Raw genomic sequence first — 15,526 nt, forward strand, 5'->3', positions numbered from 1 at the left:
CAGATTCCAGTCCTTCCCAGTTTGATATTTGCATCATGGGTCTCTTGATATAAGCAGGAGGGTGAGCCCCTTGAGAAGGTCAAGAATTGTGCCCCAGCTTTCCTTGTTTTGTGGCTGCACCAAGCACATTGTCAGACCATATTTGCCTGCCAAATAAAGTTGCTGGCCCGCTTGCTCTCTCATATTGTTTTCTGTGCCCCTGGGGGGTCACCATGCTATTGTCCTTTCCCTTGCACTGTGCCCCTTTCTCCATTTGAATCACTTTCTGAAGTCCGGAGCTGAAAGCTGAGACTGGGTGCTGGTATGGAGGTGGTGTTGCTCAAGGAAAAGCCCTGAGTGAAGGAGAGGAGACAGTACATCACTGATGACCCCTTGGGGTCCTGGAGGCTTCTAGCTGACCTCATATCTCCCTCTTGTGCTGAGCCTGCCCCGCTCTGTATCTCCCTATGCAGATCCGTGGCCAGCTGCAGTCTCATGGGGTCCAAGCACGGGAGGTCCGGCTGATGCGGAACAAATCCTCAGGTGAGCTTTTGTTCCCAGTGTCCTCCCCTTCCGCTGGCCAGCCTCAGCCTTCAAATCTCCCTTTTGCCTCTGCCTTCTCCCTCACCCTCCCTGCCCTTCCTGCCACAGCTGGGAATGGGCAGCTTGGGGGGGGGGGTACCTTCTCTTCCTCCTCTCCCCCTTTTCCCGCTTTCCTCGCAGATCCGGCCGACAGCCACTTCCATGGGGCTGTTGGGGATGGGGATGCAGTGCTGAGCTAGTGCTCCCTGGGGGCAGGGCCAGGGCCAGGCTCCCGGGAACCTCCTCTTTGGTACTCTTGAGTATCTGAGATGGTAACCTCCCCCTACCAGACACACTCTCTTCCCTCTCCTTTCTTCTCCTGCCTCCTGACCCCTACCTCTCCCCCTCATTTCTGTGGTAACAACCTCTGACCAGAAAGTAGTTCTGACATGGCCCCACCCATGTATCCCAGGAAGGGAGGCAGGGGATGGCGCTTGTCCAGGGATGCATCCCTAGCACTCAGGACTTCCCGACCTTGACTGTTCCCTCCCTCCCTGTTGCGGGCTGCTTGGAGCTGGCCTGAGGTTAGTGGGGTGGCAGTTGGGGAGGGGGAAGTTATCTCTGCAGGACCTATGATCTAGGCTCCCCAAGGCAGGCAAGTGGGGCCTCACTCTGCCTGGGCTTCTCTCTCTCCATCTCTAAGTCTCTCTCCTCTCCCCACCTCCATATCTATCTGTCTGTCTGTCTATCATCTATCTATACATCCATCCATATATTTCAGTCTCTCTTGGTGTCCTTCTCTTCCTCTCTCCCCCTCTCCCCCTCCCTCTATCCTTCCCTCTCTTTCCAGTTATACCACTCTTTCCTCCTATGCATCCTAACGGTTATTCTTTTGGAGATCAAGCATGCTCCCCCTAAGTCCCACCATGTCTAAGCCCTCTCCATGTATCCACCTCTAAAGGAGATACTTTCCTGAGGCCTCAAGCCCTGAATCCCTTTGCCAACCCTGGCCCGGCCTGGAGTCTCTCTTGGTAGCATGTAGGTCTCGCTCTTCTTTGCCCCAACTAAACCACATGCTGACAGAGATTCTCAGTCTCTCTCTCCCCAAGAAGGAGCTTCTGTAGCCCCCTCTATGGCCTTGGGCACTTCTCCCAGGCACCCACTGGTTCTTACTCTAAGGTCCTCCTGGCCAATCCTGGCCCCCATTGCCCCTCTGTCTAGAAGGATCTGGACTATTTCTGGCTTTAATCTCCCCAGCTTGGCCCTGTGGCTGCTCCCTGGTGAGGTCCACTTCCTGTGCACTGTGGTGAGGCTGAGATGAGGTTGTGTCCCTAACTCCCCCCAGGTCCTGATGGGCCTGGAGCCTTCCTAGCCTCACAGAGTGGCCTAGCCCAGCTCTTCCTTTTGCTGCTTTGATTAAGCACACCTGTTTTACAGGGCCCCTCCTGGGCACCCCTGGCCTTGTGCTGGGCCCTGCCTGTTTATTCTGGCTCATGTAGAGCCAGCAGCCTGCCCACTTTTCTGTCTCATTCCTTCTCTGGAGACAGACTTCGACTTATACTCTTTCCCTCCCAGCTTCTTCGCTCTGTCTCTGTCACCCTAGCCTGGCCAGGCAGGTCTGCCTGAACCCCATTTCTTTGTCTCTCTTCCCAGTTGGTGCGTGTGTATCTCTCCCTACCCTACACCCCGGCCTCTCTCCCACTCTGTTTTCCTTTCAATCTCCTTCCTTCTTTCCTGCCTATCCTGGCCATCTACCTTGCCTCTCCACCTCCCTAGTCTTTCTCTCTCTGATTGATTTTCTCTCTTCCTTTCTCCTCTTCCCCCTTCCCTCTCTGCCCCTCTGGTCCTCTCCCCTCGGGTCCCGCCCCCGGGAACACCGTGTGTCCAAAGCTGTTGACTAACCCACTGCGTCTGTATCTGAATGCTGTCTCCAGGTCAGAGCCGGGGCTTCGCCTTCGTCGAGTTTAGTCACTTGCAGGACGCTACACGATGGATGGAAGCCAATCAGGTTGCTTTGCCGCACTTGAACCCCCTCCCCCAAACAAATACTACTTTGTAATCGAGCGCTCCCCATCGCCTGGTTCTTATGGACACAGTTCCCTGCCCTGTGGCCCCGTGTCCCATCCCCCTGCCCCCTCTCTCCACCCCCCCTCCCTTCCTGACCCTCACTATCTCCTCTTCCCACCTCTCGCTACCCCACTGGGCTTCCCATCAAGAACCCACACGCACCACTGGCCCCTTCCTCCTGTCAGGTACTAGCTCTGCCCTTCTGCCTCTCTGGGCTGAGCTGTCAGAGAAAAAGCTGCCAGAGTGGGTTCTTTCACCTAGGTTCCCACTCTCCAGGGAGAGGGTCCTGTCTAGCCTAGGGCCTGGGTGGGGTGTGTCCCAGGGGGACTGCCCTGCTCTGGGGTTAGCCAGAGCCAGGACTTGGTTCCACTCTCAGGCATTGCTGGAAATCCAGCCACTGGGAAACTTAGCTGTTGGCATACTAACTAGCAAGTCCCATTTTGTTAGCTTTCTACCCACGTGTGCATTTAGCCCTTTGATTTCCATGCAAGAGGACAGCACTGCTCTGTTGATCTAAAGCACTAGTCAAGTGTGATAATTTCATTCACAGTCCTGGACTCCCTTCGGTCGCTCCTACCCTTCCCACTATATTTACCCACCTACCCACAGGAGTCACCACCTCAGGCAGGCCCATGTCTTCTCAGCAAGGAGCTGAGGAAGGAAGGCAGTCTACTCCCCCAGCCCAGCACAGGATCCCAACCCAGCAGCTTTGGGGCCTTCAGAGACCCAAGGATCTGCTCTGGCCATCTACCCGCAGCCAAGATTACTGGTGTAGGGCACTGAAGAAAAGTTTCAGGGGAGGAAGGGACTCGGAGATGGAAAGGGTGGATGGGGCAAATGTGGTGACCTGGGGGAATCCCTGGGGCCACCTCTGCAGGGTGATTAGGCTAGTGCTTTGGGCCCGAGTCCTAGCCATCTGGGGGAAGACAGCCTCATGGCAGGAACTTCTGTCTTTCAAATATGGCTCTTTCTTTTTCCCCTTCTCTAGCACCAGCGCGCGTGCACTCTTTCTCTCTCTCTCTGTCCCCCTCCCCTCTCGTCCCCAAGTGTAGGCTGTGTAGTGCTGGCCCTGGGTGTGGCCTGGCAATGTCAGGGCCGAGTAGGGGATTTCCCCCACTGTCCGGCAAGCGTCGGTTAGTTGAACACTGTGTGCCTGGTGGTGTGTGTTCACATGTGTGCGTGTGTGTGCCTGGAAAAGCAGCAAAGAGCTGCGCCCGAGAGCTGTGGCGCTTTCCCTCCCTCCTTCCCTTCCTTCTTCCCTCCGTCCGTTCTCCAACCTCCCTCCGTTCCCTGTCCCTCATCCATCCAGCTGAAGGGCTTGCTCACTCTCTTCTCCTGTGCTGAAATGGTGCGTGGGGCACTGCTGCCTGGGCCTCACTGTGGTCTGCTTTTTCCTGCAGCACTCCGTCAACATCCTGGGCCAGAAGGTGTCCATGCACTACAGTGACCCCAAGCCCAAGATCAATGAGGACTGGCTGTGTAATAAGGTACAGGGGCAGTGGGCAGAAGTTGCCATGGATAGAGACGCAACAGCAATGCCAGCAACATCTCTCTGTCTAGGGCCTGTGAGGTGTGTGGGGTTGAGGACTGGCTCAGCTTGAGTAGCTACTGTTCCTGCCTGCTTGCCATCCATCCATCCATCCATCCATCAGTCAAACTATCCACAAATGCATACTGAGCTTTCACTCAGTGCCAGGTTCTCTACCTGTATGGAACACAGTCTTGCCTGGAGTCCCAGTAGGCTTTAAACAAATATTGATATAAATGACCAGTTAGTGACAGTGTAGGCATAACGTGGTATGTAGAATGTGGAATTTGAAGCCAGACTGGCTGAGATTAGAATAGCCCAGACCTGCCTTTATTTTGGTCAAGATACGTAACCTCTCTTTGGCTCACTTAACCTGTCTCAAAAATGGGAATAATAATGGTACTTCTCCCCAAAGGTGGTTGGGAGGATTAAATTATGTTGATGTGTGGGGAGCACACAGAACAATACCTGGCCCACAGTTAACACTGTGTACTGGTTAGTTAGCTCTTGTTATGAACGAAAAGCACAGGCTATTCTGAGAGCCTTTATCAGGTGACCCAACCTAGAAGGCCACTCTGCCAAAGTCACATCAAAGCTGAGACTGAAGGGCCTTAAGGGTGTAAGTTTTACAGTTATCTCCCTATTACAAATGAGGATGCTAAGACTCAGAGATGTGGAACCGTGGGTGAGCCTTTAGCCGTGACTTGATCACAGGGGTCATGGCTGCTACAGTGGGCTTAGGTCTTCCCTTGGGGCTCTTCCTGGGTACCAGCCTTAAAACCAACCCTGAGCCAACCTTGTGAGTCTACAACCCCACCTCCTGCAGCCATCTGTCACTCCTGAATTGTAAGGGGAAGACAGAGCTTGTGGAGGCACTTACTCTCTCCCTAAGAAAGATTCTGCCTAGTAAGGAGGAGTGGCATCTATTTGTGTTTAAAAAAAAAAAAAAAAAGTACTCTCAGAGGGTGGGTGTTCAGTGTCTCTGGAGAGGTAGGGACAAAGTGATAGCAGAACCCCATCCCTCCTATATTTTCAGATACTCCTCGAAACCAGGGAATTATCTTCGACTCCTTCCCCTCCTTTATCCCCCGCATCCTGTTGGTCACCAGGTCCTGTCGCTTCCATCACAGAAATGCCACCTTCCCCCCCTTGCCATTTCCGCTGCTCATGCCAATCCTCACGCCCTCTCACCCAGACAATCGCCGCGGACCCCTCTCTGGTATGCTGGCTTCCTGCCTCTTCTGCCCTCTCACCTGTAACATTCCTAAAAACCAATGCTGACTGCATCCCTCCTTCTCTGCTTAAAACCCCCATAACTCTGAGCTTAGGCATGTAGATCCTCCATAATGTGGCGTCATCTTCCCTCTCCAGCCGCAGCTTCCCTCCTATACCAGCTAAGGAAGATTTGTTGTTCCCTCAGCTGGGAGTCCCTTCCCGGGGGGAAAAAAGAAATAAACTTCTGGACATCCCAGATCAAAATCCTTGCTTCTGTGCAGCTCTCCCTGACTATCCTCAGCTGAGTGAGCTGCACTCCCTCTTGACCTGTTCCCCTCCCTGAGCTCCCTGTTGGTAGACAGTCCACACAGACTGACCTGCTCCTTTACATGTTCCATTTGCCTCCCTGCTATTAGGCCATGAGGGCAGAGGCCATTTCCTTGGCATATGGGGCAGAGCCTGGCACAGGATCAGTGCTTATTAACCTACTTGTGGACCTGAGATAGAAACGTGGTGGAAGCTGAGGGTCTCCAGAGGCTGGACTATCTAATATCTCGAGAGCAGCAGGATCTAACCCAGTCCTAGAGATAAAGGAGGGGTGGGGGCTTGGAAAGAGGCTACCATGTTGTAGGGACAGAAACGTTGAAGGTTTCTGAACAGGGAAGCAAGTTTTGGGAAGAAGAGACCTACTAAAGGGATTGGGGGGAGGGGAGGTTGTTTCCCAAATTGAGGGGTGGTACTAAGGACAAATTTGAGACCATGTAAAGGAAAGATTCACAGGACCAAGAATAACAGCAAAAGTCCCAGAGCTCCCTGCCACCCCTGACCCTGGGACACTCCCCCCTTCTCTTCTGGGGCATTGTGGGGTTCCCTGGGGGAATCTCTGGATCCAAGTTCGGATGGGGCACTGGAAAGCCCTGCTGTCTCTCATGGCCTGGCCTGTGTCTCACAGTGTGGAGTTCAGAACTTCAAACGACGCGAGAAGTGCTTCAAATGTGGTGTGCCCAAGTCAGGTGAGGCCCTCCTACTTCCACCCCACTCCCTGGGACATTGGTGGGTGGGAGAAGAGTGAGGGGCCATGGTTGAGGAGTTGGTATGTAGAGGAGGGTGACCAGCCGTGGAGCCTCCCCCTTTGTCATCAGCCTGTCCTCTACCACCCTTGACAGAGGCAGAGCAGAAGCTGCCCCTCGGCACAAGGCTGGATCAGCAGACGCTGCCGTTGGGCGGACGGGAGCTAAGCCAGGGTCTGCTCCCCTTGCCGCAGCCCTTCCAGGCCCAGGGAGTCCTGGCCTCCCAAGCCCTGTCACAGGGCTCAGAGCCAAGCTCGGAGAATGCCAACGACAGTGAGTCTGTTGTTCCTTCCTCTTCCTCTGTGCCCCAGGGTGTCTGGGCTGGGTTCTCCAAGGCCAAGGAAATGGTGGTGACCAGGACTTAGTCCTCTTAGAGGTCTCTGCCTGGTGTGGGGACAGGCATGTGATATAGGGAGAGCAGAAGGAGGAGCACTGCCTGACCCGACTTTGGGGGTGTGTTGGGAAGGTTCTCAGCAGATGAGCAACTGAGCTAAGACTTGAACTGATAAGCAGAGTTTATCCAGGAGGAAGAGGTGAGAGGAAGCAGCAGGTGCAAAGGCATGGAGACCAGAGAAGGGACAGTAGAGAGCCACCAAAGAGTGGGACTGGAATAGAATATCTGGGGTGTTCCCTAATGCTGGGCCCCTTCCCGCAGCTATCATTTTGCGCAACCTGAACCCGCATAGCACCATGGACTCCATTCTGGGGGCCCTGGCACCCTACGCGGTGCTGTCCTCCTCCAATGTACGTGTCATCAAGGACAAGCAGACCCAGCTGAACCGTGGCTTTGCCTTCATCCAGCTCTCCACCATCGTGGTGAGGGCGGCACAGGGGGGGGGGCCGGGCAGCCAGGGTCCCGGCCCCCGGGGTGGCCGGGAGGGCCCTCCGGGAGGAGAGACCCTTACCCCAGCCCCCACCGCGGCCCCAAGCCTAGAAAAGGGGCAATGGAGCCGGGGGCCTCCCCGGGCCTGACCCTTCTGCCCCTACCCACTTTCTTCCCAACAGGAGGCAGCTCAGCTGCTGCAGATCCTGCAGGCCCTACACCCACCACTCACCATCGACGGCAAGACCATCAACGTTGAGTTCGCCAAGGGCTCTAAGAGGTCAGCCCCACCCACCACCCGCCATGTCCCTTTCTGGCTTGATCTCCAGCTTGCGGCCTCCCACCTCACTCCCAGTCTCTAATGTCTTTTCCAGGGACATGGCCTCCAATGAAGGCAGTCGCATCAACGCTGCCTCTGTGGCCAGCACTGCCATTGCTGCAGCCCAGTGGGCCATCTCACAGGTACTCAGACTCCCTTCTGCCCTCCAGCCTCCTGATACCTGGGCTCTTGTACACTCTCTGCATACAGAAGGGCTGACTTGCTATCCGTGGACCCAAGACCCTCTTAACAGTGGCTGGCATGGGCTTTGGGGGCCCATGCCAGTCCTGTGAACCCCTCTCTCTGCCTTCCTCCCAGCTCTAGACCTCCCTGGTACATTCCCACTCCAGTCCTAACTATAGCTCCCTGCCTAGTCACCTCCTCCCAGGCTTTCATTTACAGCACCATCATGGCTGTTTTTGTATTCTATTTGGTGGTTTGTTTTTTTCTTATTGCCCTGGTTTGTTATACCTTCTTTAATAAAAAGAAATTTACAGATGTTTGAAAGAAAATTGGGGGAAGAGCCAAAAAACAAAACAAAACAAAAAAGAAACAAAAAGGAAGTGGGAGGTTGGTATTTTCCCTGGTCTAACATCCAAATACATGCCACACATACCATACACACCAGTATCAGCCATGGTACCATTCTTTTCAGTCTTGTTTTTGTCACTGCCCTGTTCTGCTGGGCAGCCCTCATGTTTTACTTGTCTGAGGGCTGCATGGTTTGCTGTCAGGTAGATAGGCCCTAGCCTCACCTGTGGGACAGATGCTCCTTAGAAGGCTCCCCGCTCTCCCTCCTGTTCTAATGAGCCCCTCCCACCTGCCCCTCAGGCCTCCCAGGGTGGGGAGGGTGCCTGGGCCACCCCCGAGGAGCCGCCGGTCGACTACAGCTACTACCAACAGGATGAGGGCTATGGCGGCAGCCAGGGCACAGAGTCCTCCCTCTATGCCCATGGTTACCTCAAGGGCACCAAGGGCCCTGGCATCACTGGAACCAAAGGGGACCCAGCCGGAGCAGGTGAGCCCCAGCATATCCCCCCAAGCCCATGGTGGGGTCTGGCAGGCATAGGGTCCTGGGCCCCACTATTCACAGGCATTCCTCTCCCTCCCTGTTCCTTTTTACAGGTCCTGAGGCCTCCCTAGAGCCTGGGGCAGACTCTGTGTCACTGCAAGCTTTCTCCCGTGCCCAGTCTGGTGCTGCCCCCAGCATGTACCAACAGTCGGCAGCCGAAGTGAGCAGCAGCCAGGGCACTGCTGCCAACAGCCAGGTGAGTGAGCTCCAGGGTTATCCTGGGTAGGATGGTGGGCAGTTGTGGCATTGGCAGACACTGAGTCCTGTTCCCCTGTCTGGCCCCATGACCAGTCGTACACAATTATGTCACCCGCTGTGCTCAAATCTGAGCTCCAGAGCCCCACCCATCCCAGCTCTGCCCTACCACCGGCCACCAGTCCCACTACCCAGGAGTCCTACAGCCAGTACCGTGAGTAGCCATGGCCTGTGGGTAGGGGGTGGGGAGTTTCTTAACAAAGCAGGGAAGAGTGTGACCCTCCCCCTCTTCTCACTCCCCAGCTGTCCCTGACGTCTCCACCTACCAGTATGATGAGACATCTGGCTACTACTATGACCCTCAGACTGGCCTATACTATGACCCCAACTCCCAGGTGATTGGGAGGTCCAAGGAGGGGGTGGGGTCGGGTGCCAGCTGGCCCTGAAGTTCCCTTCTCATCTTCCCTCATGCTCCCTCTCTCCACCCCCAGTATTACTACAATGCTCAGAGCCAGCAGTATCTGTACTGGGATGGGGAAAGGCGGACCTATGTTCCTGCCCTGGAGCAGTCAGCCGATGGGCATAAGGAGACGGGGGCACCCTCGAAGGAGGGCAAAGAGAAGAAGGAGAAGCACAAGACCAAGACGGCCCAACAGGTGAACACCGTGGAGGTTCAGCAGTCACTGGCTGGCTGTTCAGTGTCCTCCAGTGACCACATGCTGTCATCTAATGCTCTGTACAGCTAAGGGATTTGAGTGGTGGAGGAACACGTAAGTGAACAGTAATTGTAGTCAAGAGAGACCAGGCCCTTGGCCCAGTTCTGCTCTTTCACTGTGCAACATGGAGCCAGGTTTGTCTCCTTGGTACGTAGCAGGGCTGCCCACCTCCCTGAGGTGGCCTGTGCCATCCATGGGAGCCCTGTCTGCTTTCCTCTGCCCCTTCACTGGGAACCCTCACATGCTGTTCTTGGGCACATGAACTGGTGTGGGCACGCCTGACCAGGATGGCTCTGCTTGTGGAAATTAACCAGCATGCATGCTCATTTGGACCCAGTAAACCCCAGTCACAGGTGTGTCTGTGTGTGTGTGTATCCATCCCAGAGAAATTCCCACAGGCCCTTAAGTGGGTGAGAAGAATAGGCATTGCCGTGTTTTGTAGTGAATAGTTGGAGGGAACCTCAGTGTCTATGGAGAAAGGATATGAGAGTCAAGGTGAGCATTTAGAAGCAAGCACTTGGTGTTCCCTTGACAACCTGGTGAACTCTAAAAATGGTGTTGTTGGTGAGTGGGTAATAGAATATGGAATGTTGCATGGAATCACTCATGTAAATTAGAATTATACACAGAAAAAAACAATCCTGTGCCTTTTAAATTTCCCTCTGAATGCTGCCTTTGCTGCATCCCTTAGTTTTGGTATGTTGTGTTTTCATTCATCTCAAGACATTTCCTAATTTCCCTTGTGATTCTTCTTTGACCCATTAGTTGTTCAATAGTATGTTGTTTAATTTCCACATACATGTAAATGTTCCAGTTTTCCTTCTGTTATTGATTTCTAGCTTTATTCTATTATGGTCCAAGACAATACTGGGCTCCTGACCCAGCAAAGAGCATACTTTGTATGATTTCAATATTTTAAAAATTTATTATGATTTGATTTGTGGCCTAACATATGGTCTATCCTGGAAAATGTTCCATGCATACTGGAGAAGAAGGTGTATTGTGTTGCTATTGGGTGGAGTGTTCTATATATGTCCCTTAGGTCTAATTGATTAATAGTGATTTTCAAGATGTGTTTCCTTATTGCCCTTCTGCTTAGATATTCTATCAATTACTGAATGTGGTGTATTGAAGTCTCCAGCTATCATTATAGAACTATCTGTTTCTCCCTTTAGTTCTTTCAATTTTTGCTTCATATTATTTTGGGGCTCTGTTGTGAGGTGCATATACATTGGCAGTCTCCTTGCTGAATTGAGCCTTTTACCAATATGTAATACCCTTCTTTGTTTCTAGTACTCTTTTTTGTCTTAAAGTCTATTTTGTCTGTTGATAATATAGCCACTTCAATTACTATTTTCATGAAAAATCTTTTTCCACTCTTTCACTCTCAACCTCTTTATGTCTTTGTACCTAAAATGAATCTCTTGTGGGCAGCATGTAGATGGATCATGCTTTTTCATCCAGTCTGCCAGTCTCTCCCTTTTAATAGGGGAGTTTAATCCATTGACATTAAAGGTAATAAATAAGAGAGAATTAACTTCTGCCACCTAAGTTTTTGTTTTCTGTTTGTCTTGTATGGTTTTTGTTTCTCAGTTACTCCATTACTACCTTTTTTGTATTTAGTTGCATATTTCTTCTTATGCTTTCTAGTTACTGCCTAGTGTCCTTTTGTTTCAGCCTGAAAGACTCCCTTTAGTATTTCTTGTAGGGCAGGTCTTCTGGTAATGAACTCTTTCATCTTTTGTTCATCTATAAATGTCTTAATTTCACCTTCATTTTTGATAGGTAATTTTGCTGGGTATGGAAAGTGTGGTTGACGTTTTTTTTCTTTAAGGACTTTAAATATGCCATCCCCATTGTCTTTTGGCCTCTGTGGTTTCTGTTGAGAAATACAGTATTAATCTTATTGGGGATCCTTTGTATGTGACAGGTTGCTTCTCGCTGCTTTCGAAATCCTTGCTTTGTCTTTTGATTTTTGTAATTTTGCTATCTTGGTGTAGATCTCTTAGAGTCTATCTGGCTTGGAGTTCATGGATCTTCCTGTATGCATACGTTCATGTCTTTCTATCAAATTTGGGAAGTTTTCAGTCACTGTTTCTTCAAATACTTTTTTGGCCCCTTTCTCTCTCGTCCTTCCGGGATTCCAGTGATACATATGTTGGTACACTTGGTGGTGATCTACAGGTCCCTTGTTCTCTGTTTTTTTTTTTTTCATTGTTACTTCTGCTCCTTAAACTGAATAATTTCTATTGTCTTATGTTCAAGTTTACTGAACTTGAACTGCCTCTTCAAATCTGCTGTTGAATCCATCCAATAAGTTTTTCCATTTTAACTACTATAATTTGCAGCTTGAAAATTTGTTTCTTTTTTATAGTTTCCATCCATTTTGTTCAGACACTTTACTAATTTTTTTTTCATTCTTTGTAGATGGATTCCTTTAATTCATTGAATATATTTAAGACACTTGATTTAACGTCATTGACTGATAGTTCCAATGTATGAGCTTCCTCAGGGATGGTTTCTGGCAAATTCTTTTTTTCCTATAAATGGGCCATACCTTCCTGTTTCTGTGTGTATTTGTAATTTTTTGTTGAGAACTGGACATTCTGAGTAGTATGTTACTGTAACTCTGGAAATCTTTTCTCCCAATTTGTGAGTTTCCCAAACTATTTTTGCTCCCATACAGGGAATGGAAAGGGTCAAGAGAAGGAAAAAAAAATAGGTGCTACATCTTTAAGACTCCTGCCATTTTTCTCTGAGGTGGGGTTGGAATAGTGGCTGCCCTCAGAGCCCTCCCCCAGTGATCTGAAGTAGCTGATCCAAAGCAGTGATCGGCAATCAGACCATACACCCTGGATTTTGGAGGACTAGGTCCTTAATAGCGTATCCTGGCACCAGCAAGCTGCACCAGGAGTCCAAGCTCCACTCCCCACTGCTGCCTGCCATGAAATTCACTGATATTTACTACAATTTACCACCCTCTTCATCTAGCTCTTCCCCAGGATGCTGCACAACTATTTTGGAACTAGACTGCAGAGTTCCAAAATAGTTGATTCAGACATTTCCTGCCAGTTCAGTAGTTGTTTTGGTGGAGGGACTGATTCCTGGAGCTTTCTACTCCACCATCTTCACACAATCCTCCCCCAGTCCTATGCATTTTAAAATGATAAAATGAAGCACACAGCAAACATAATAGTGTGGGTGCTTGTCAGGAGCGTGGGAGCACAGTGGGAAGGGGGCCTTAATGAAGACCAGTGATGATAGCCTGTCAGAGACATATAGACTTTCACCACTACTCTCTCACCTTCTGTTTATTCTAACTCCCAGATAGAGTAGGCCCACCAGTCTACTTAGACTGCTTCTGCCACCTCGTTGTTGCAAACCAAAGGGGGTAGAGGGGATGGGGGAGTGTTAGGAGATGAGGGCACTAGAGGCCAGGTTGCATTGAGCCTTGGAGGCCATGGTCATGAGTTTGGATTTATTCTTCATGTAATGGGAAGCCATGGAAGGATTTTGAGGAAGTTAGAGTTGGGGTTGGGGGGTGGTGTATATTTTTTATAAGAGTGCTCTGCTCTGTGAGAGAGGCAAGAGTGGGAGGCCAGAGACCAAGTGAAATCTTGCAGTAGTTCAATCTAGAGAGATGTGATGGTGGTCAGGGCTAACTTTGAGGCTGTAGGGAAAGAAAGGGTGGTAGACTGCTGGAAGGGCAGTAGATCAGTCAATGGGATTGGTGACTCAGGAATATGTGGTTCCTGAGGTGCCTAACCCTTACCCCTACACTCACCCCCAGATTGCCAAGGACATGGAACGGTGGGCCCGCAGCCTCAACAAGCAAAAGGAAAACTTCAAAAACAGCTTCCAGCCCATTAGCTCCCTGCGAGATGATGAAAGGCGGGAGTCAGCCACTGCAGATGCTGGCTATGCCATCCTTGAGAAGAAGGTGTGTTGTGGCCATCCAGCTGCCACCCTCCCACCCCCCATCCCCAATTTTGCCCTGCAGTACTTCCATAGAGTCCCTGAAATTTCTGTGTCCCTCCACCTTAGGGAGCACTAGCCGAGAGGCAGCACACCAGCATGGACCTCCCCAAACTGGCCAGCGACGACCGCCCAGTGAGTGTCCAGGGAAGAAAGAAGGGCAGGGATTTGTGATCTAGCAAGGACTGACCCCCACCCCCCAACCCCTCCCCTCCCCTTTTGCAGAGCCCACCACGGGGGCTGGTGGCAGCCTACAGCGGGGAGAGTGACAGTGAGGAGGAACAGGAGCGTGGGGGCACCGAGCGGGAGGAGAAGCTCACTGACTGGCAGAAGCTGGCCTGCCTGCTCTGCCGGCGTCAGTTCCCCAGCAAGGAGGCGCTCATCCGACACCAGCAGCTCTCGGGGCTCCACAAGGTGACTGAGGGGAGAGTTGGCAGGGAACCCTGGGGCCCAATGCACTCCAGCCCAGCAGATAACTCCTCCCTTCCTTGTAGCAAAACCTTGAGATTCACCGGCGAGCCCACCTGTCAGAAAATGAGCTAGAAGCACTAGAGAAGAATGACATGGAGGTGAGGTGACCCATTCCTGGGCTTCATCTCCATCTGCAAAATCCCCATCCTTCAGGCAGCTGGACTTCAAGTTCTTCCAAATTCCCCCACCCTGGCTGCTTGCTCCCACGGTTTCTTGTCCCTCAGGATTAGGGACATCTCATCCAGGTTGAGTTCCCTGTGGGTTCCAGGTCTTGCTCCCCCTGCCTACTCCCCCCCCCAGCCCATGTTTACTGTACATAGTGACCAACTCCCCACAATTCACACACATGCACACACAAACTTGCAGCAAATGAAGTACCGGGACCGTGCAGCTGAACGCAGGGAGAAGTATGGCATCCCTGAGCCGCCGGAGCCCAAGAGAAGGAAGTATGGTGGCATGTCTACAGCCTCTGTGTGAGTGTCTAGGGCCGAGGTGAAGAGGGCCTGGAAGTTAGCAGGCCGAGCACTCACACTGTTCCACTGTCCTCTGCAGGGACTTTGAGCAGCCCACTCGGGATGGGCTAGGCAGCGACAACATCGGCAGTCGCATGCTCCAGGCCATGGGCTGGAAAGAGGGCAGTGGCCTGGGCCGCAAGAAGCAGGGCATTGTAACGCCCATTGAGGTGAGGCTTCCATGATCCCACTCCCCTAGTCCTCCCTACTGTATTCCCATTTTGCCCCCATTCCCCCCACCAACCTGACAGAACCTGTCTCCTTTGCACAGGCCCAGACACGGGTGCGGGGCTCTGGCCTGGGTGCCCGGGGCAGTTCCTATGGGGTTACCTCAACAGAGTCCTATAAGGAAACACTGCACAAGACAATGGTGACCCGCTTCAATGAGACCCAGTGAGCAACCAGGAGAACAACTTCTACATATGTTGGGTGTCCATCTTGGGGCAGGGGAGGATGAAATGTTGGGTGGTCTGAGGGGGCCCTCCTCCTATCTACCAGCCCACTCCCCACCCAGAGAAGCGTGACCAAACCCCGCTTTGAGCTGGTGACTTTTATTGGAAAACTGGGCTGGGATCATGTTCTTTTTATAATAAAAGCTGAAAAGCCTGCAGCTTGCATGTCTTTCTTTTTCCTCTTGCCCCACATAGACACAGGAACACAAACACAGATGGACAAACAAGGGACCTTGTCAGGCTGAGGTGGGTGGCAGTGGTGGCATTCAGTGTCTGGTGCATGGTGACTACCAGCTCACTGGGGAGGCAGGGGCTGAAATGTGCAGTTCTGGCCTGTGCCCCCAAGACCCTGGTTACAGCCCCTCGCCATTGTTGGGGTCCAGCAGGTCATGCTGTACCAGGAAATCCAGCACCACCAGGGTACCATTGGGCTTGAAGTACCACTGGATCTGCCTTTGCAATGATAGGAAGACAGTTCAGAACCAGGACTGGGAGCCTGCCAGCTGTACTTGATCCACAACTGGAGTCTATAAACTGCACCTTGCCATCCCTGGGTCAGGGGACAGTGAAATTGGGCATCTCCGAGTCAAGACAACAGGCACTCTCACAT

The 15,526-nt window shown here is 51.9% G+C and overlaps 1 protein-coding gene across 5 annotated transcripts in view; it reads left to right on the forward strand.

Annotated features, from left to right (window-relative positions):
- RBM10 (RNA binding motif protein 10) overlaps positions 1-15,074 on the forward strand; it is a 30,332-nt gene extending 15,258 nt beyond the window's left edge. For 3 of the 5 annotated variants that reach the window (XM_037821357.1, XM_037821353.1, XM_037821356.1), the window contains 20 exons: positions 453-522; positions 2,436-2,509; positions 3,969-4,055; positions 6,264-6,324; positions 6,478-6,654; positions 7,037-7,197; positions 7,387-7,484; positions 7,579-7,666; positions 8,355-8,541; positions 8,649-8,791; positions 8,887-9,004; positions 9,094-9,185; positions 9,282-9,446; positions 13,297-13,446; positions 13,551-13,616; positions 13,707-13,895; positions 13,976-14,050; positions 14,319-14,425; positions 14,505-14,634; positions 14,736-15,074. In XM_037821357.1, coding sequence (XP_037677285.1) covers positions 453-522; positions 2,436-2,509; positions 3,969-4,055; positions 6,264-6,324; positions 6,478-6,654; positions 7,037-7,197; positions 7,387-7,484; positions 7,579-7,666; positions 8,355-8,541; positions 8,649-8,791; positions 8,887-9,004; positions 9,094-9,185; positions 9,282-9,446; positions 13,297-13,446; positions 13,551-13,616; positions 13,707-13,895; positions 13,976-14,050; positions 14,319-14,425; positions 14,505-14,634; positions 14,736-14,861 — 2,364 coding nt within the window. In that variant the 3' untranslated portion in view covers positions 14,862-15,074. The remainder of the gene's footprint in view (positions 1-452; positions 523-2,435; positions 2,510-3,968; positions 4,056-6,263; positions 6,325-6,477; positions 6,655-7,036; positions 7,198-7,386; positions 7,485-7,578; positions 7,667-8,354; positions 8,542-8,648; positions 8,792-8,886; positions 9,005-9,093; positions 9,186-9,281; positions 9,447-13,296; positions 13,447-13,550; positions 13,617-13,706; positions 13,896-13,975; positions 14,051-14,318; positions 14,426-14,504; positions 14,635-14,735) is intronic. The other 2 variants (XM_037821355.1, XM_037821354.1) reach the window with 2 other exon arrangements.
- Positions 15,075-15,526: the final 452 nt, after the last annotated feature.

Source organism: Choloepus didactylus, chromosome X (assembly GCF_015220235.1).
Source record: "Choloepus didactylus isolate mChoDid1 chromosome X, mChoDid1.pri, whole genome shotgun sequence".
Lineage (NCBI taxonomy): Eukaryota > Metazoa > Chordata > Mammalia > Pilosa > Megalonychidae > Choloepus > Choloepus didactylus.